Genomic DNA, 22,262 nt, shown 5'->3' on the forward strand with positions numbered 1-22,262 from the left:
GACTGGGCAAAGTACTCTCTCCAGCTCGTTACCCACCAAGTTGGATAGGCTAGGGATCTCGAACGATTTAGGCCAAGGACGTGAAGGAAGCTCGTTTTTAGCCAAAAAACCGAGCTGCAAGGAACATGTAGCCGTTTCCGATGTGAAACCTATGTTCCTGCTGAAGGCGTGGATCTCACTTACTCTCTTAGCTGTTGCTAGGCATACAGTGATACCTCGGTACTCGACCATAATCCGTTCGAGATCCGTGTTCGACCTCCGATTTGTTCGAGTACCGAATTTTTTTTCCCCATAAGAAATAATGGTATATATTCTATTCCGTTCCCAAGCACTCGAACAGGCCCAAAATATTAATAAAACGTGTACCTAAACAACAATAATTATCTAAATGTGTATGAAATTGGTCAGAAAATCCTATAAAACAATTTTAAACCATTTACTGTACTAAAATAAAACAATTTTAAACCATTTTCTGTACTGTAGTGAACATACCTTTGAGCAGCGGTTCGATGGCATACAGGGATGGATGTGGAGAGGATGGAAGGGGGAGGTTACTGCTTGGAAGGAGAGTCCCCTTCCATGATGTGGCGGGGTAGTTCTCCTTCAGGAGTTGTTTCTCTCTCCAATGAAAGGGTGGGCAGATCTATTTCAGGGGTTTCTTCTCTTCTTTGTCTCTTCTTTGGAGGAGAAACAGGCTTTGATGTAGCAGCTTTCTTTTCTTTTGTGAAAAACTGGTCTATTGTTAATTGTTTCTTCCTCCTCTGCAGTATTCTTCGAAAATGATACATGACACTATCATTAAACATATGCACTGCCCGGTTTGCTACTGCAATTTCTGGGTGGTATTTTTCAGCAAAAGCCTGCACATCTGCCCACTTGGAACAAATTTCATTGATGAGAGAACTTGGAACATCCTCCCTTACCTCATCCTCTTCTGAAGATTCCTGCTCCACAATCAGATCCTGCTGCTGTTGTTGTTGCAGGTGCAACAATTCCTCCACAGTCAACTCGGTAGAATGGCTTTCTACAAGCTCATCAATATCATCCTTGTCGACCTCAAGCCCCAAACTCCTGCCCATGACAACAATTTCCTCAACGACATCAGTGTCATCAGAAATTACAGGGGTAGCAGTGCTTGGACCCGCCTCTGGTTGGAAACCTTCAAACTCCCTCTCTGTGACACATGATGGCCACAGCTTACGCCAGGCAGAGTTCAATGTCCTATAGGTCACACCTCGCCAAGCTTGGTCAATCATGTTAACAGAGTTGAGGATGCTGAAGTGTTCCTTCCAGAATTCCTTTAGGGTCAACTTCGTGTCACTGGTCACTTCAAAACACTTTCTGAAAAGGGCCTTGGTATAGAGTTTTTTGAAGTTTGAAATGACCTGTTGGTCCATGGGCTGGAGTATGGGAGTAGTATTGGGGGGCAAGAATTTGATTTTGATAAAGCTGTATTCTTCTTTCAAGTCATCCTCGAGACCTGGAGGATGTGCAGGAGCATTGTCCATAACCAGAAGACATTTCATTGGCAAGCTCTTTTCAATGAGGTAAGCCTTAACCTGGGGGGCAAACACTTCGTTTATCCACTCAGTAAAGAATTGTCTTGTGACCCAAGATTTAGTGTTCGAGCGCCACATAACTGGTAGTGCACTTTTACAAATATTATTTCGTTTGAACACCCGGGGGTTGTCCGAGTGGTACACTAACAAGGGTTTGATCTTGCAATCGCCACTTGCATTTGCACACAGCAACAATGTTAGCCTATCTTTCATTGGCTTGTGACCTGGCATCTTCGTCTCGTCCTTGGTAATGTACGTATTGGCTGGCATTTTCTTCCAAAATAACCCAGTCTCATCACAATTAAAGACTTGTTGTGCGATCAAATTTTGTTCATTTATGTACCGATCGAATTCCCCCACGTATTTATCGGCTGCAATTTGATCCGAACTAGCTGCCTCCCCATGCCTAGTAACACGATGAATACCTGTTCTATTACGAAACTTTTCAAACCAACCCCTGCTCGCTTTAAATGTAAATGAATCACTTTCACTGGTACTCGGACTTTTCTTCACTAATTCTTCATAGATATGCAACGCTTTTTCACAAATGAACGCTTCACTAACACTTTCCCCGGCCAACTGTTTTTCTTTAATAAATATTAAAAGCAACTTTTCCATCTCCTCAATCACTTGTGGCCTTTGCTTAGTTACCGCCGTAACTCCCGTTGCAACATTCGCCTTCTTAATCATTTCTTTATGCTTTAAAAACGTAGAAATGGTCGACTTCGCCATTCCGTATTCTACCGCTAAATCGGACACTCGTACACCATTCTCATATTTCGCTATAATTTCCTTCTTCAACTCGATCGTTGTTCGCACTGTTTTCCTCTTCTCCTTCCCCTTAACACTCATTACTTTCTTGGGACTCATTATGAAAGCTAAAAAAGCAATTAAAAGCACTGAAAATCACTAAATCACAACGAATGCTGATCGCGCGTTGTCTGAGTGACGCTCTCGAGAGAACTGATGCTTCCCGAACAAGCGAGAGTGGCCGAGATGGCGCGATCATCACAAAGCCCATGCGGTCGTCACGTGTTCGGCTGGTCGAGTACCGAATTTTTGGTCGAGCACCGCAGCAAAAATTTCTCGAAAATTTTGGTCGAACTCCGAATTGTTCGAGTATAGAGTCGTTCGACTACCGAGGTATCACTGTACTAGGAAAAGAGTTTTTAATGTGAGGTCCTTGAAAGAGGCTGATTGGAGCGGTTCAAATCTAGATGACATCAGGAACCTTAGGACCACGTCTAGATTCCAGCCTGGGGTAGACAACCGACGTTCCTTAGAGGTCTCAAAAGACCTAAGGATGTCCTGCAGATCTTTGTTGGAGGAAAGATCCAAGCCTCTGTGGCGGAAAACCGCTGCCAACATACTTCTATAACCCTTGATCGTAGGAGCTGATAGGGATCTAACGTTCCTTAGATGTAACAGGAAGTCAGCAATCTGGGTTACAGTGGTATTGGTTGACGAAACTGCATTGGCCTTGCACCAGTTCTGAAGACTTCCCATTTAGATTGATAGACTCTGAGAGTGGATGTCCTCCTAGCTCTAGCAATCGCTCTGGCTGCCTCCTTCGAAAAGCCTTTAGCTCTTGAGAGTCTTTCGATAGATTGAAGGCAGTCAGACGAAGAGCGTGGAGGCTTGGGTGTACCTTCTTTACGTGAGGTTGACGTAGAAGGTCCACTCTTAGAGGAAGAGTCCTGGGAACGTCGACCAGCCATTGCAGTACCTCTGTGAACCATTCTCTCGCGGGCCAGAGGGGAGCAACCAACGTCAGCCGTGTCCCTTTGTGAGAGGCAAATTTCTGAAGTACCCTGTTGACAATCTTGAACGGCGGGAATGCATACAGGTCGAGATGGGACCAATCCAGCAGAAAAGCATCCACGTGAACTGCTGCTGGGTCTGGAATCGGCGAACAATACAATGGGAGCCTCTTGGTCATCGAGGTAGCGAACAGATCTATGGTTGGCTGACCCCACAGGGACCAAAGTCTGCTGCAAACATTCTTGTGAAGGGTCCACTCTGAGGGGATGACCTGACCCTTCCGGATGAGGCGATCTGCCATGACATTCATATCGCCCTGAATGAACCTCGTTACCAGCGTGAGCCTTCGATCTTTTGACCAAATGAGGAGGTCCCTTGCGATCTCGAACAACTTCCTCGAATGAGTCCCCCCCCTGCTTGGCGATGTAAGCCAAGGCTGTGGTGTTGTCGGAGTTCACCTCCACCACCTTGTTTAGCTGGAGGGACTTGAAGTTCATTAAGGCCAGATGAACCGCCAACAACTCCTTGCAATTGATGTGGAGTGTTCTTTGTTCCTGATTCCATGTTCCCGAGCATTCCTGTCCGTCCAATGTCGCACCCCAGCCCGAGTCTGATGCGTCCGAGAAGAGATGGTGGTCGGGGGTCTGAACAGCTAACGAAAGACCTTCCTTGAGAAGAATGCTGTTCTTCCACCACGTTAGAGTAGACCTCATCTCTTCGGAAACAGGAATTGAGACCGTCTCTAGCGACATGTCCTTGATCCAGTGAGCAGCCAGATGATACTGAAGGGGGCGGAGGTGGAGTCTCCCTAACTCGATGAACAGGGCCAGCGATGAAAGAGTCCCTGTTAGACTCATCCACTGCCTTACTGAGCATCGGCTCCTTCTCAGCATGCTCAGGATGCACTCTAGGGCTTGGTTGATCCTTGGGGCCGACGGAAAAAGCCCGAAAAGCTCGACTCTGAATCTCCATACCCAGGTAAACAATGGTCTGGGATGGGACGAGCTGGGACTTCTCTAAATTGACCAGGAGGCCCAGTTCCTTGGTCAGATCCATAGTCCATCTGAGATTCTCCAGACAACGACGACTTGTGGGAGCTCTTAAAAGCCAGTCGTCTAAATAGAGGGAGGCTCTGATGTCTGCCTGACGTCCAGCACCGGCCTCCAACCTCCTGTCTTCTTGGCTATCAGGAAGAGACGGTTAAGCCCGGGGATTGATGGTCCCGGACTATGACCACTGCCTCCTTGTGTAGCAAGAGCGACACCTCTTGGTGCAACACTAGCCTCTTGTCCTCCTCCTTGTAGTTGGGAGAGAGGTTGATGGAAGATGTAGCTAGAGGGGGATTGCGGCAGAAAGGAATTCTGTATCCCTCCCTCAGCCACTTCACAGACTGAGCGTCTGCACTTCTGCTCTCCCAAGCTTGCCAGAAGGTCTTGAGTCTGGCTCCTCAGCTGTTTGGAGAGGAGGGAAGTCAAAACTTGCCTCTTGTGGACTTGGAACCCTTCTTGGGCTTGCCACGGTTACTGTCTGCACGGGTACCTCCTCTGCTGGAGGTTCTGCCACGAAAGGGTGGGATGAACCTGGAAGCAGGAGTATCACCTGCTAGAGGGCGGTAAGGTATAGTCACGGAAGGTAAGGTCTTAGCCTTACGTGCAGAAGAAGCCATGAGGTCATGCGTATCCTTCTGGAGAAGAGAGGCAGTCATCCCCTTAATTAATTCCTCCGGAAACAGACACTTGGACAGAGGAGCAAAAAGTAACTCTGACCTCTGGCAAGGGGTGATACCAGCAGATAAGAAGGAGCACAGATGTTCCCTTTTCTTGAGGACCCCTGATACATAAGAAGCCGCAAGCTCGCCAGACCCATCCCGTATTGCCTTGTCCATGCTGGACATGATCAGCATGGCTGAGTCCTTGTCAGAAGGGGCAGTCTTCCTGCTTAAGGCTCCCAGACACCAATCGAGGAAGTTGAATATTTCGAAGGCACGAAAGACTCCCCTTAACAAGTGATCAAGATCTGTAGGGGACCAGCAGATCTTCGAACGTCTCATAGCCAACCTGCGGGGAGAGTCAACCAGACTTGAGAAGTCGGCCTGGGCAGAGGCAGGAACCCCCAAGCCAGGTTCCTCTCCCGTGGCATACCAGACGCCCGACTTAGAAGCCAGCTTGGGAGGAGGAAACACAAAAGAGGTCCTTCCCAGTTGCTTCTTGGACTGCAACCAATCCCCCATAACCCTCAAAGCTCTCCTTGAAGATCTGGCAAGAACAAGCTTGGTGAAGGCAGGCGCAGTAGACTGCATGCCCAGAGCAAACTCGGAGGGAGGAGAACGAGGGGTTGCAGACACAAAGTGTTCAGGGTACAACTCTCTGAACAAAGCAAGGACTTTGCGGAAGTCTAAGGAGGGTGGCGAAGACTTGTGTCCTTCAACATCAGAATGAGGATCATCAAGATGAGCAGCTTCATCCTCAGAAGCCTCCTCACCCGACAGAGGAGTTGGAAGAGGCAAAGGCAGAGCAGCAAGCTGAACGGCTGAATCCTGCAGAACGGGTGCATGCGTACCTGCGGATCCATCATCATGCCTCTGCTGGACAGACTGTGAGCTGGCAACAACAAAAGCAGAGGGCCGGTGTGAGGGAGGGTCTGCGGTGGGCTGAGGAGCATGCGGTGTGGTATACAGAGCATGCTGTGAGGCATGCGGCTCATGCTGCATGGGATGCGGCTCATGCTGCATGGTATGCGGCTCATGCTGCATGGCATGCGGCTCATGCTGCATGGGATGAGGCTCATGCTGCAAGGTATGAGGCTCATGCTGCAAGGTATGAGGCTCATGCTGCATGGGATGAGGCTCATGCTGCATGGTATGAGGCTCATGCTGCAAGGAATGCGGCTCAAGTTGTAAGGTCTGCAGAGCATGCTGCATGGGCTGAGGACTGCGCAACTGTGGAGGAGCTCTCACAGGAGGAGGGATGTTAACCTTCTCTGCCTGATAATCCTGCATAAAAGCCGCAAGCTGAGACTGCATAGTCTGCAGCATGGACCACTTAGGGTCTACTGTGGTTGGAGCAGAGGCCTGTTGAGGGACCACTCTACCTCTCTTGGGAGGTGTGCAGTCATCCGATGACTGCGGCGAGTCCGAACTGACCCAGTGGCTACACCTGGGCCGTTGGACTAGCTCTGAAGGGACTTTACGCTTAAGCGGTCGTGAGACCTTAGTCCACCGTTTCCTCCTGGAAACCTCTTCCACAGACGAGGAATGTAAGGGCTCATTCGTCTGGGAGTGGAAGGGACGATCCTTAGCAGATACGTCCGCAACCACTGAGGATACATCTGTGCGCCGATCAAGGCCCGCCGAACCCTTTGGTCCTTCGACATTGCTTCTCCCCTGGGCTTGGGAGCTTGCAAGAGGTCCCGGACTGGGAGGACGACTGGCACGCACAGATGTATCCTCATGCGCAACACTGACACTGACACTATGCACAGCACTAGCACTAACACTTCCCACTGCACTCTTCGCTTTCAGCTCTCTGACATCCGCCAAGAGCTGATTGCGGTCACTAACCAACGACTCCACCTTATCACCGAGAGCCTGAATGGCACGCAACATATCAGCCATTGCAGGCTGAGCACTCGTAGCAGGTTCGGGGGTCACCACCACAGGGGAAGGAAAAGGTTGAGGGGCATGGGGAGAGGAAATAACCAAAGAGCGAGAAGAACTCCTCCTATCTCTCTCCTTCTCTAACCTACGAGTATATCTGAGGAATTCATTAAAATCGAATTCCGAAAGCCCAGCACATTCCCCACATCGATCTTCCAATTGACAGGATTTTCCCCTACAATTGGAACATACGGTGTGAGGATCAACAGAGGCCTTCGGAAGACGCCTATTACAAGTACTAACACTACATCGCCTATATTTAGGAACTTGGGAAGTGTCAGACATCTTGAATTCTAGAAGTAGTCAAGGGGGAATTCCAAAGTAAAGCAAAGATCGTTAACCAATGAATCAAGTTAATACCAAAAGCTTGCTAAGCTAAGGCTAAAGCTTCCTGTAAAGCGAAGGCTAAATTTCAGAGCAAATACTTCACCAAATCGTGAACAAAAGACTCCAAAATCAACAGCGTATCCATGTAGGTCTTGCCGGTGGCACGACAGAGGAAAAATTGAGGTCTTGTTGACAAGAAGTACTGGGGTACCTGACCACAGATGGCACTGGTGAGTACACCCCCACCTGTATAAGCGATCGCTGGCGTATCCCGACCGTAGATTTCTGTCGGGCAACGGAGTTGACAGCTACATGATCATCGGGTAAGATTAATATTGAAAATGTAGCTTTATGGTCTAGTTAAATCATTTCATAAATGTATATGATCATCATCATCATCTCCTCATATGCCTATTAACGCAAAAGGACCTCAGATATATTTCACCAGTCGTCTATCTTGAGCTTTTAAATCAATACCTCTCCATTCATCAGCTACTTTAAGCTTCACAATCCTCAGCCATGTAGGTCTGGGTCTTCCAACTCTTATAGTGCCTTGTGGAGCCCAGTTAAAAGTTTGATGAACTGATCTCTCTTGGAGAGTGTAAAGAGCATGCCTAAACCATCTCCATCTACCCCTCATCATAATCTCATCCACATATGGCACTTGAGTAATTTTTCTTATAGTTTCATTTCTAATCTTGTTCTGCTATTTACCTCCCAATATTATTCTGAGGGCTTTGTTCTCAAAGTTACAAAACCTGTTGGATATTGTTTCATTGTCATACCATAATACCATGGCTCATGTCCATACAGTAACACCGATCTCACCAACCTCATATATAGCCTGATTTTTATATGTAATTTGATGCAATTTGATTTCCAAATTTTACTTACCCTAGCCATTGTCTGATTTAATTTTTGCAATCTATCATTAAACTCCAATTCTAAAGACCCTGTATTAGAGATCATAGTTCCTAGATATTTACATGATTCTACAGTACCTCATTAATCCTTTCTCCTTCCAATGATATTTCATTTTCCATTGCTCGTTCCATTCTCGTACAAGTAATCTGTCTTTTATTTGTCTTGATCCCAACCTCAAGTGATATTTCATGCATTCTGATAAGCATGCATTGCATATCCTGTAGTGTTCTGTTTTAAAGGACAGCATCATCGGCATATGCTAGGTCAGCTAATTTCCTGTTACCAGTCCAGTCCAATCCTTCTCTACCATCCCCAACTGCTCTATGCATTACAAAATTCACGAGGAGGATAAACAACATATGTGACAACACATCCCCTTGGAGTACTCCACTGTTCACTAGAAATTCATATGATAGGACTCCACTAAAATTAACTTTGCACTTGCTATGCTCATGAACAGACTTGATCCAATTTACATTCTTAAGAGGAACTCCATAACGCACGAATTTCAACAAAATTGGCCGGTGCACACTATCAAAGGCTTTTTCATAGTCCACAAATCCCATCAAAAGTGGATTTCTATATTTTATAAATTGCTGTATAGCATGTCTTAGAAATGAAAATTTGGTCAGTACAACTTTTACCTTTTCTAGATCCTGCTTATTCATCTCTCTTTCTCTCTAATCTCTTTAGAATAAGCATACTATATATTTTCATGATAGGTGACATAAGTGTGATGCCTCTGTACTTATTACAATCAGTCAGATCTTTTTTTTTTTTTTTTGCCATTTCCACCAACACTCCTAGCTCCCATTCATCAGGTTTTGCTTCACACCACTTTCTACAAAATAATCTTGTAAGTACTCTGGGAGTCACTTCATTTTCGGCTAACATCATCTCAGCAGTTATTCCATCGTATCCAGTAGCTTTCCATATCTTGAATTTTCTAACGACAGCTTCAACTTTAAACATAATAAATTAATCTGTAGGCACATCAAGGTCTTCCTCAGCTCCAGGTATATCAATCAAATTATTTCCTTCAAATCTCCTTTTCATGACCTCACTAAAGTGTTCCATTCAACGTTGCCTTTCTTAATCTTCTGTTATTATATTGGACCCATCTCTCTTTTTGATGGGTATCTGTTGCTTCTTTGTCCCCGTACAGATTTCATTAATAATTTCATGAGCAATTCTTACACCAGAGCCACTCCTTGAATTCATAGCTTTGTCAGCCTTATCTGCTTTCCTGTCTAAATATTCTCTCCAGTCATTCCTGGCTTTTCTTTTGACCACACTATCAATACTGGAATACTTAGCATGCTTTACCTTGTAATTTTCATTACTTTCTTGAAAACATTCAACAATCAATTTCTGTCTTTGTCTCCTTTTCATAGTATCCCAAGTATCATTTGATATCCATGGCTTTCTCCATGTAACTGCACATCCCAAAACTTCCCTACCAACTGACTGATATATGTTGTTAATATCACATCACTCTTTATTAATTGTCTGCTATTCGTCTCTTAAAGTCTCTAAGACTGCAAATTGATTCCTATATTCAATTGCAATGTTTCTGTGCTCATCTTCTAGAAAATTAGTTGTATCAAACCTAGGTATTCTATCTACATTTCTGTTGGGTGCTTTCAGTTTTAATTCAAGTGTGGCAATAAGGAGTTGGTGATCACTACCAATACCTGCACCTCTATAGCCTCCTACACTTCTCAAGAGTCCTCCTTCTTTCTTTATTAATGGCTATGTGATCTATTTGAATTTTGTAATTGCCACATGGTGAAGTCCATGTATATTTGTGGATGTCCTTGTGCTAAAAAGAGTACCTCCAATAACAAGATTGTTTGTTGAACAAAAACATAAAATGTGCTACATTTTCGTTTGCAACTTTGCCAGGCCCTCGAAACCCATTCTCTATACCTTGATAATTCCTTCCAACTTTAGCATTGAAGTTGCCAATCACAATTTTCATATCTGTCTGGGATCTCATCTACTGTATTATACTCTGCAATTCTTCACAGTATTCATCTATCCTTTCTTCAGGGGAATTATTTGTTGGGGCATAGCAAACAATAATACTCGTATTGCACTGCCTTGAACTAAACTTTGCTAGTAACATTCTACTATTTATAGCTCTCCACGCTGTTAATCCCTTTTCTGCTCTTGGTGTCATCATCATTCCTACCCCTTCTCTTCCAACTCCATCTGTTCTCCCTGAATAGATATATAAATTGCCTCTAAGATTTCCTTACCAATCCCCTTATGTGTTTCACTTAGGGCCAAGATATCTATCTACATTTCATAAATTCATTCTCCACTTGCTGTAACTTCCCAATATGAATACTTTGGCAAAAACATCAATAATGCCATTTCATTTAAACATTCAACTTCTCCGCATGGAAGGCTTCAATGCACACCACAGATTGGCTCCATTCCACCCAAAATGGATATGGGATGCAATGAGGCCATCACCTCTTCCATTTCAGATGTAACAATTTATTGCATTAAAATATCAATATTTTCAATCACCTCTACTATATGCTAAATGCTCTTCACTTTAAATCCTACAAAGTACTTTTACAATCTTATACTTGCATCTTTTGACCCCAAAATTTAACCTAAACACCAATACTGCAATAAGAATAATAGTGTAACAGTGAATGGCTGAGAAAGTAAAAATGGAGCACATGCAAAAATGCTTCTGTGCATGTGTCAATTGCTCCAACTTAAATAAGATGCCCAGAATTACATTCATCATAGAAAGAAAAGCCTTTTTAACCTCACAATATTGCTTTATAAGAAAGGTGAATCAGCAACATCTGCAGAAGGCACTGTAGTTCCTAAGTACATCTCTCGGTTCTGTTAGCTGGCCAACAAGTAGCCGTGGTCATTGCACAGTACTGATTCTATTTTCCTGTTTGTTCCATTCATGACAACTATCTTTTAGAGGCTTGGCTAGCAAGTTGATGACTTTACTTATTCCATAGATATGTATGAACACAATGGAAAACAATACAGGTACTTCCCCTTCACCAAAGGGTTAAATTCCTAAGCGAAACATTTGTTAAACGATCTACCATCATAGCAGATATTCTGAGCACAACTTCCTAGTCACATGACATCAACAGAATTGATAGTAGGCTTAGATAGAAAAAAATCCTAGCTTACTTAAAACATATATGCATATGTGTTTTTATGTTTCCTTAGAAATGTGGTAATTAAATTATGAAATGGTTATTAGTATATTCACTGGAACTGTACTGTAGTGAATATATTTTTGCTAGGAAGCAAGGCCTGAAAACCCCAGCATTTTCTTTCATCTACTGACTACTATTTTTGGCAGGCAATATATGATCACCAAAGATAAAACAAAAAATGCAGTACTGTACCATACAGTACAGTAGTGTTGGAAACATATCCTAAATCTTTTTCCTTTCTGTATTAATTACTAGTTTATTTTCATAAAATTAGTTTTTTTTTATTTGTATTGGCTAATCATTAACAGCTACTGATACACTACTGCATACCAAAGAGCAAAAGAATTGTACCTACACAACAGTAAAGTAACATAACATCATATCTTCCTTTTTAATCATTAACTTTGGGTTAATTTCTACAAAAATTACTAAGAGTACTTAACTGTCAGCTGATCACAATCCCTCTCTCTTGTAATATAGCATAATGAACAAAAGGAGCACAACTGTGCCCCATCAAAACGGTTAGTTTGGGGCGCTACTTTAAACTACAAACTTTTTTGTTTCTTAACCAATTTTCTTTTTCATTTGAAAACCATTTGTAATATAATTTCATACACAAAGTTGTACACAGGAAATTATCGTAGCCTTTTATTTTCTTTATACGTATTACCTTATAAATATATCTTACTTACTTACTTACTTACGGAACAAATGACAAATTCGTAGATAATTTGTATTTTTCCTAACTATACAAACCTTAGCTATTTAATAGGGGTTATTACTTTTGGTGTGGCTGAAATAACGAGCCATTAGATTTTAACGAGGTTTTACTACCCCACAGCTAGTTAGCGGGGGGTAGGGAGGGTAGCTTGCTAACCCCCCCTCACACACACCTGTGCTTGAGCTCACTTTGCTTAGAGGTAGGACTTCAAGGGAGATAGGGGTGGCGGGCAAGTTTGATTAAATAGCTAAGGTTTGTATAGTTAGGAAAAATACAAATTATCTACAAATTTGTCATTTGTTATGTAACTGACATACAAACCACGCTATTTAATAGGGGTGACCCACCCATTAGGAAGGGTGGAAAGTCCCGGCCAGTACTGACTTTTGGCTTTGCCCGGGGACTCAATATTTGAGTGTGCCAGCACTCAACAATAAGGAGTCCCTGCACCTCGCTAGAACCTTGTTACGCAAGGACTGCGGCCTACGTAAGCTGTGTGTGAAGGTATAATAAAGTGCGACTCGTCCTAGGAAGTTGACCTGTAGTCCTTTAGATGGAAACTTTAGGCTAGGACTCTCCCAATACCACCTCGTCAGGGTATGGGGACGTGACAGTATTAGCTTAATACTAGGAACACAAGGAAGCATGGTTTACCTGCAGTGGTTCAAGGGCAGCTGTGCAGAGAACCCAGGATGCTGCTTTCCCCAAGGGAGGGGAAGATGAAGAAAAGAATAAGGGCCAGACAAACCTTTTCATTCATGCAGACTAAGACCGGGTAACAATGCCCTCTACCTTCTGCTACTTGTCCACTAAGGAGCCTGAGGTTTTAAACCAGCTGTTGTGCAGCCACCACAGGGCCGATAGAAAACGTATTGAGCCTCCTGTGGGTCACGTCTTGCAGGTAGTGGGCTGTGAAGGTCGTCTGACGCTTCCACACACCAGCTTGAAGAACCTGCGTCACTGAGAAATTTCTCTAGAAGGCCAGGTACGTAGTTACGCCCCTAACATCATGTGCTCTAGGGCGACGTGACGGAGGAGGGTCTGGATTCAGGGACAGATGAATCACCCTACGAATCCATGCCGAGATGGTGTTCTTGGTGACCCTCCTCTTAGTCCTCCCAGTGCTCATAAACAATGCCTGCACCTGGGGACAGACTGCAGCCGTTCTTTTGAGATATAGCCTCAGACTCCTTACTGTGGACGGTAGGAGATGGTCTGGGTCATCTGTTACAGAACGAAGACTCGAAATCTGGAAGGAGTCGAACCGAGGGTCCGGAACCCCCAGATTTTGAGTCTTAGCAATAAACTCAGGGACGAATTTGAACGTCACCTCCCCCCATCCCCTTGAATGGGCGATGTCATATGAGAGACCATGAAGTTCACAGACTCGCTTGGCCGAGGCCAAAGCTAGTAGGAACACCATCTTCCAAGTTAGGTGGAGATCTAAAGCCTGGCGTAATGGTTCATAGGGAGGTCTCTTAAGAGACCTGAGAACTCAAACCACGTTCCATGGAGGAGGTCTCACTTCCGACTGAGGGCAGGTAAGTTCATAACTTCGTATGAGTAGGGAAAGTTCCAGCGAGGAAGAATGCCCATTCCTTTGAGCATGAAGGCTAGACTTAAGGCTGAGCGATAGCCTTTCACCGCCGAGACTGAAAGGCGCATTTCTTCCCGCAAATAGACGAGGAACTTCGCTATTGCTGGAATAGTGGCATCGAGTGGAGAGATACCCCTTCCACGACACCAACCACAGAAGACTTTCCACTTTGCCTGGTAGACAGATGCGGGTAACTTTCGCATATGTCCAGACATCCTAATCGCAACTTGTTGCGAAAATCCTCTCTCAGCGAGGAGATGCTGGATAGTCTCCAGGCGTGAAGCCGTAGCAAAGCTACGGCTTTGTGGAAGATGTTGGCATGTGGTTGTCTGAGTAGCTTGTGTCGCGGGGAGAGTTCTCTCGGAAGTTCCGTTAGGAGTTGCAGAAGGTCTGGAAACCATTCCGCATGATGCCATAGCGGAGCTATGAGGGTCATTGAAAGATTGACCGATATTCTGGTCTTGTTGAGCACCCTCCTCATCAGACAGAACGGGGGAAAGGCGTACACGTCGATGTTGTCCCACCGTTGTTGGAAGGCATCTTGCCAGAGTGCCTTGGGATCCGGGACTGGGGAGCAGTACAGCGGAAGCTTGAAGTTCAACTCTGTCGCGAACAGATCCACAGTCGGGGAACCCCACAAAGTCAGGACTTTGTTGGCTACTAGATGATCCAAAGACCACTCGGTACTCACTATCTGAGACGCTCTGCTCAGATTGTCGGCGAGCACATTCCTCTTGCCTGGAATGAAACGTGCCGATAGTGGAATCGAGTGGACTTCGGTCCATCTCAGTATCTCTACTGCGAGATGGGATAGCTACTTTGAAGAGGTACCTCCTTGCTTGTTGATGTAAGCCACTACTGTGGTGTTGTCGCTCATCACCACCACGGAGTGACTCGCCAGGTATTGTTGGAACTGTTGAAGGGCCATGAAGACGGCCTTCATCTCTAGAAGATTTATATGGAGGCACTTTTCTGATTCTGACCACAGGCCTGAGGTCCTGTGGTGCAAAAAGTGGGCCCCCACCCTTTCTTTGAGGCGTCCGAAAACAGCATCAAATCCGGGGGGAGGACGAGAAGATCCACTCCTCTTCGTAGGGTCTCGTCTGTCACCCACCACTGGAGGTCTGTCCGTTCCGCAGGTCCCATATGGATCATGAAGTCCGGAGAATCGTAACCTTGATTCCACCGGGACATGAGTCGCCACTGGAGGGATCTCATCCTGAGGCGACCGTTGGGAACTAGACAAGCCAAAGAAGAGAGGTGACCGAGGAGACGTAACCACGATTGGGCTGGAAGTTCTTCTCGTCTGAGGAAAGAGCTTGCGACCCTCCTTAGCCTTGCTATCCTGTCGTCTGATGGGAAGGCTTTGTGGAGATTGGTGTCTATGATCATGTCTAGGTATACCAGTCTTTGAGTGGGAAGCAGAGAGGACTTCTCGAGATTTACCATGATCCCCAGATCCTGGCAAAGTCCCAGAAGTTTGTCTCGGTGTTGAAGAAGGGATGACTTCGAGTCTGCTAGGATCAGCCAGTCGTCCAGATAACGGAGGAGACGGATGCCGAACCTGTGTGCCCACGACGATATTAGGGTGAACACTTTGGTGAAAACCTGAGGTGCTGTGGAGAGACCGAAACACAGCACCTTGAACTGGTAAACCTTGTTGTCTAGGCTGAATCTCTAGTACTTCCTTGAAGAGGGATGGACTGGGATCTGGAAGTACGCGTCCTTCAGATCCAGTGTACACATGAAGTCTTGCGGTCTAACTGCAAGTCTGACCGTGTCTGCGGCCTCCATGCTGAACGGAGTTTGCTTGACAAACTTGTTCAGAGCCGAGAGGTCAATGACTGGTCTCCAGCCTCCAGAAGCCTTCTATATAAGAAAGAGTCGACTGAAGAAGCCTGGAGACCCGTCGAGGACCTCTTGGAGAGCGCCCTTCTTCAATATGGTCTGGACTTCTGACCGAAGGGCTTGCCCCCTTGCTGATCCCATAGCAAGGGAGCTCAACGACACTGGATTCGTCGTCAGGGGAGGTAGAGATGTTGTGAACGGGACGCGATATCCCTGACTGATTACGGAAATCGTCCAGGAATCGGCCCCGAGTTGCTGCCACCTGTCTGCGCAACTTTGTAGGCATCCTCCCACTGGTGGACATGCAGGGCCCATGTTCATCACGTGCTCGAGTAGGGCCCTTAGCGACGCTTTCCCTAAGGATATAAGCTCTCCTGATTGTTTCTCTTAATCATATAGATAGTGTTTTTGGATACTTTCTCTTTGTAGCAGTCAGTGCTCACGAAAAATTGGCAATTTTAGGTCTGTGATACTGCATTCTTTTCAGATATCTACTCGCTGCTCTTACAGGACAGAGTAACATGTCATCCGGGGCATCAGTTACCACTTTGAGAGACAAGAGACAAGATCATGAAAGAATCACATCTGATATCAATTTCAACAGGATTTGGAGTTTTGGTCACAAATTTGGGAACAAAAGACAAGGATAGTTCTTTCCATCCTCTGTAATGTGACATAAGATAGAAAGTGTAATTCACTTACTCTCTTGGATGCAAGGAGGGAGACAATCTTCAGGGTAAAGTCCCTGTCTAAGGCTTTATGCATAGGTTTGTAAGGGGCTTGTCTTAAGGCCTGTAGAACTTTTTGTCCCATCCCAGGAAGAGGTTGAGTTTTCGAGGAGGGCAAGATTGCTTGAAACTCCTAATGAGAGCCGAGAGTTCCCACGACGAGGAGAGATCAAGCCCTTTCAGTTTGTATACATGGCTTGAGGCCGAGCGGTAGTTTTCCACCCCAGTGACTGAAAGGGATTCCTTGCTACTCAGGGACACCAAAAACTTCTGCAATCAGGGGAGTAATGACCTTGCGTGTAACAATATTCCCCCTGCAATCAGGGGAGTAATGACCTTGCGTGTAACAATATTCCCCCTACAACACCAATCACGAAGGATTTTCCACTTTGTCTGGTATACTGCTTCGGAAAACTTTCGGAGATATCCAGAGAGCTATTTCTAAGTTGGTCTCTTAAAGCCTTTCTTTCAGGGGAGATGCTGGATAGTCTCCAACAGTGAAGAGACAAGTCAATGCACTGCAATGTGGAACTTTCTTGTGTGGTTGTCGAAGAAGGTTTGATCATTTTGGAAGTGCCCTTGCAACTTCTGCGGAAGAAAAGATCGCAAATAAGTACAACTGACATTCCCCCGGAATCTGGGTTCCGGTCACAAATTTGAGAGCAAAGGATACAAAAAAATTCTTTGTACCCTCTGGAATGGGACACAAGGTTAAATAGATCATGAAGTCCTCTTATTCTCCTTGGCTGAACATAAGGCAAGGAAGAAGGCAGTCTATATGGTAAGATCCCTGCTTAGGTTTTATGCGTGGGATCATGGAGTGATTTCTTCAAAGTTGAGCACCCTTCTACATATTCCAAGAGGGGAACAAGCCTGCCTACTAAAACCCCGAGCAAGAACCGAGAGACCTCCAGAAGAGGGGAGGTAAAGCTCATTCAGTTTGAGAACTTGGTTTAAGGTCTAGCAGTAGTCCTTTACCTCCTTGACTGACAAGGAATTTGTTCCTCGCGGTCATCAAATAGCACATATTCAGAGGAAAATATCCCTCACATAACCCTGATCATTAAAGGTTCCATTTGGCCTGACAGACTGTTGCAGACAACTTTTTCATAGTTGGGCTCGATCTCCCTTCTTTCGGAAGTGCAGCCAATTGGTCTCCCGTTGTGACGTGGCCGGCAATGCACTGCAAATTAGAACTTTTCCTAGGCGGGGTTAACCTATTAGGTTTTAGTCATTCTGGAGGTTTCCTCAGACCTTCTGTGAGTAGTTCCTGTAGGTCTGGGTACCACTCCTCTAGCCTCCTTTGAAGATACTAGCATTATTTTGATTCCTCTGGAGGTTCAGATTTCGTTCAGTCTGACGAATGAGACGGAACAGTAAGCTTAAGGTCCAGACACTCTAAGGGATACTAAAGAAGAATCACCTATTACTGTAGTTTTTGGTCTTGGACTGATTAGTAATACACCAGGAGTTAGTAAACCAACGGTGAGAGGTAACTATACCACAAGATATGGAACCTTACAAGATCAAGTCTCATTGCCGCTGGGAGGCCACAAGATATGGAACCTTACAAGGTCAAGTCTCATTGCCGCTGGGAGGAGCAAAGGACTTTCAGCGGCCACTGCTGTCCCTGATTAATTCCGATACTTACCAGTGACCGCTCTCCACTAGAGAATAACCTTACCGAGAGGAAGGATGTTTTGATCTTTGCATACTCATGTATCTTTACTACCAGGTGGCATGGCAGGAGCGAGGCTGTGCCTCCTTTAGCCAACAATTTGGATACTTCCTTTAATAAGACGAGGTCCTTTACTGAGCCTTTTGTCTAAAATTTTTGGATTATCAGAGATGGCAGTCAAGCTATAGAGAGGGACTCTATGTCCAAGGGTTGACCCTGAAGTCCTGCTACCTTGGCCAAAAGATTAGTAGGCATTCCCCATACTGGTGGTAAGATGAGGGGGACATGCCCTTCTTAGCAGAAGCCTCTGTGACCGCCTGTTCTTAGTCCGGAGGGATGTCCTCTCTGACGAAAGGTAGGCCTGGGGGCTTGTCTCAAGGGCTGTTACGAATCTATTAAAGGCAAAAGTCGGCTTCGCTGCATAGCTGGCTTAATAGGCAAGTTCCTTAGCTGCTGCTGGGGGGCAGGTAACCTAGGTGCCATTGCCCTTATCATAGGAGTTTGTTTTAACCTCATTACCTACGCTATAGCTGTAGTTACCTTTGAGGGAGTCAGAGTTTCTACGGGCCGAGACGTCCCACTGAGACAGCTGTCTGAAGCATTTGGCTAAGACAGTGTTGTGCCTCTTTAGGATAGTTACCCCATAGGTAAATGTTCTGATGCAAAAGGAATTCTACAGCTTTAGCTCCAGATCAACATAATTCCTCAAATTGCTGAAGGACCTATTCTTCCCTAAAGTTTTCTGTCCTCGTAAAGTGGGAAACTGCCCCAGACCAGTGGTGTAGCCAAGAGCAGGCTTGGATTGCAGACATAGCTGCTACCTCCATGTTTGTCATTGCGGGACCAGGAACAATGGAGGGGAGGTTAGACAATTTATCGACCAGTACCAATGGAACCAGGTTAGCAAAATCAGCGTCAATAGGGAGTGGGTTCTGAAAATGTGCCAGAGTGTAAATAAAAATTTCTCTGGTGTGACAGGGGTAATGGTAGTAGTTTTGAGGACCTACTGATGCTTAGACTTAAGTACCGAGTCTAAATTATCTTTAGTCTGCTTAGAAAGCATCACATCGAACCTGTGTCAGGGGCTTTGAGGTTGTGGAAAGATGGAGTCGGTAGCATACTGTCTGTTAGCGGTTTTCCGTATGAGGGAGCTTATCCAGTCCATCTAAACAATGGATGAGGCTCATAATCTTAATAGTGTGTGAAGCTTCTGAGCCTGACCTTGGAAACTTGATCCCCGGGGATTTCATCATATGAGCTGGTGCTTGCGCGCACAGGGGCCGTTGGATCAGCAAGCTGACCGTGAGCTGCGGCAGTCCTCCAAAGAGGAGTCTCTATCAGTGAACTCCCCCGAGGGAGAGAAACACTCACAGGAGAGACAGACGTTGAACTTAGTTTACCCCTCAAAGGATGATCAGGACCGGGGGAAACTAAGTCGGCAGCAACCGCTGGAGAGTCTGGAGGAGGAGAGAGTCGGTCGAGATCATAGGCGACACCTCTGACAAAACAACTTCGACAAGCGCCAGAGGATCTACCTCCGACGGCAACGATGACTGCTGCACACTAGCACCCAGGTGGATGACTTGCAGCAATGAGTCCTTGGAAGGCGGACCCGGGAGCCCCAAGGATGACCGAACCTGATACAGGGAAGTTATTGACAAGGCCTCACCCGGGGGGAGAGGTGGGGCCGCTTTGCTAGGGGAAGCAACACTATCTCTCGAGGACCGGGGTTGGCCGATATTAAATTGGTCTACGCTACTACTCGACGGTCTCTCGGAAGAGACCGAACAAGTAGGAGCTTCGGAGGAGGGTCGGGAGACGGAAGAAGAGGCCTTGGGTTTTTCCCCCTTCGAAGGAGCCTTCGAAGGAGAAATATCCCGCTTAGACTTCTTCTGCCGTCGCCCAAACCTCTCCCACTGGGAGGCAGACCACTCCCTACACTTATTGTTATAATCACACCGTTGACCTCTGCAGGTGGGACAAATGGTGTGGGGATCGGTCTCCACCACCGACATAAAAGTTGCACAGGGCCAGCTGGTGAGTCCAGGCCAGGTGCGCATACTTGCAGAAGTCAACACACACTAGAACAAAGAAAAAGCAAAAACAGATTAATGGCAGTCCAATAAAGGTGAAGGATGAAGAGCGGCAATGTCTGGTCACCATCCGAGCCAAACGTAAAGTGAGCTAAATCACAGGTGTGCGAGTGGGAGTGGTAGCAAGCTAACTAGCTAACTAGCGGTGTGGAACCCTCACTAAACTTAAATGGCTCGTCATTTCAGCTTCGCCAAAAGTAATACACCTAATAAATAGTGTGGTTTTTATTCCAGTTACGGAACAAATACTGTTTTTAGGATTTTTTTCAGAAGATGGGAACGGATTAATTTTTTTAGCTATTTTAAAGGGAAAAATTCATCTGAGATATGAGCTCGGTCCCGGAACAGATTAAACTCGAATCTCAAGGTATTACTGTAATATCCCTCCCATTGAGAAAGTCCACTCCCTATTGAACTTACTTGGTGATTTCATTGAACATCTCTTCTCTAGGCAAGAGAGACAAAAGGGATGCGGATCTACGTTTGCCTGGATCATGAGAAATGCCATAAGGGTAGATATCCAGGCTTGGGTAATAACGCAAATTCCGAGTCTCACTAGGCATAAAGCACACACTCACTCACAGATAATGAATAGAAAAGCAAGTGACTGAATAAAGAAAAGACATAAGTCACAAGCGGTAAACACTAAAAGGATAAGCAAGTTTAACGCACATCTCGATTTTAGAGAGGAATTTGAGGTATGTCCTCTAAGCATCACGACCAGAAGCACTGTGGGGAAACAACCAAGCCTTGTGAGCAGCCTTACTGGGCCGCATACACAGAGGTTGCTTAGCAATGAAACAGGCCACAATCAATTTTCTTTGATTGCCTGGTTGTAGAAAACAAAAATAGAAGTAACCCATATAAATGACTCAGAAGTTTGTATCCGCATAGGAATAAATCTGTACTATAGGTTTCTAAACAAATTCATTATTCAAGTATTATGACAAAGAAAAAGTTCTTAATCCAAATGAAAACTCTCTCAAAGTTCCAATGAAGGATTTATTAACACTACTACAGTAAAATGGAATGAGGGTATGATAAATTAAAATCATAATGTATAATAAGAACTCACCTTTAAATTCTCGCTGATTGCCACCCACATCCAATTGCTGAGAAGATGCAATATTTTTAATGAGCTCTTGAATTACGACTCTGTCATAAATACCAACATCACTCGGATTCACTTCAATATGGTAGTTACTAGCAATAGTAATTATTTCCAATTTCTTTTTTGACGGGGTCTGTCGAAAAACAATGATTTGTATGCTGTATCAATACTGTACCAAATACAAAAATCCATGCAAAAAATTAAAAATTTCTAAAAGTAATTTGTATTTTTCCTAGCTACACAAACTTGTGTTGTTTACATAGGGATATTATTTTCAGCATTACCTTGACCAACCATTAAGATTGTTACCGAGGTAGTTAACCATGGCAATGACCCCTGTCCCTTTAAATGTCAGTCTCTTCACTTATATCCTTCTGGATCAGGACTAGGAGGGGTGGCATAAAGGACCAAGGATTTTATGGCTAGGAAAATCACAAATTACTCAAAAAATTTGTTATTTGCCCCTACACAGATACAAACCATCGTTTTTTATTATTATTATTATTAATAGCTAAGCTACAACGGTTTGGTGGGTCGGCAGCCCCCTAGAACTGAACTGGTAGGTTCTTTTTCTTCCCTGGAAACATCAATCAACCTTGTCCCATGCAAGGGCAATGGAGATGACTCCGGCAACCTCCTATTATGTTTATCATTGGGATGAATAAGTTGATGGGACCTGGCTTGTCCAAAAGCATTGTTACGTGGTCAAAAGGGGATCACAGTCCGGAAAAATATACCTGGCATATGATGACCAAAGGGATGGTATATATTTCATCATGCTTCCCCTCATCTAGGGAGCATGGAGGAGAACTTCTCAAGGATTTAAAGAATGAGAGCTCAGAAGGGTAGTTTACTAGAATTAAGTCTGATACAGTCAGTAATGCTTTGATCACTTTGTCCATACGACAGAAGCAGCAAGAATGGAGGAGAAGATCCAATTATTCCACCTCCATTCCAGATTTACACCTGTACGTTACCATAGAAAAAACGTTTACCTCCCTGTATGGGATCTGGGTTAACTACAGCCCTTCTTGAGCAACCACTACAAGACAAA

General features: G+C 45.0%; 1 protein-coding gene across 1 annotated transcript in view; it reads right to left on the reverse strand.

Annotated features, from left to right (window-relative positions):
- The window catches only part of RfC38 (replication factor C subunit RfC38), a 76,668-nt gene that overhangs the window by 41,008 nt on the left and 13,398 nt on the right, over nt 1-22,262 (reverse strand). Inside the window, exon 3 of the mRNA XM_068374046.1 lies at nt 21,173-21,341. Within this exon, the coding sequence (XP_068230147.1) occupies nt 21,173-21,341 (169 nt within the window). The remainder of the gene's footprint in view (nt 1-21,172; nt 21,342-22,262) is intronic.

The sequence above is a fragment of the Palaemon carinicauda genome, chromosome 5 (genome assembly GCF_036898095.1).
Source record: "Palaemon carinicauda isolate YSFRI2023 chromosome 5, ASM3689809v2, whole genome shotgun sequence".
Classification (NCBI taxonomy): domain Eukaryota; kingdom Metazoa; phylum Arthropoda; class Malacostraca; order Decapoda; family Palaemonidae; genus Palaemon; species Palaemon carinicauda.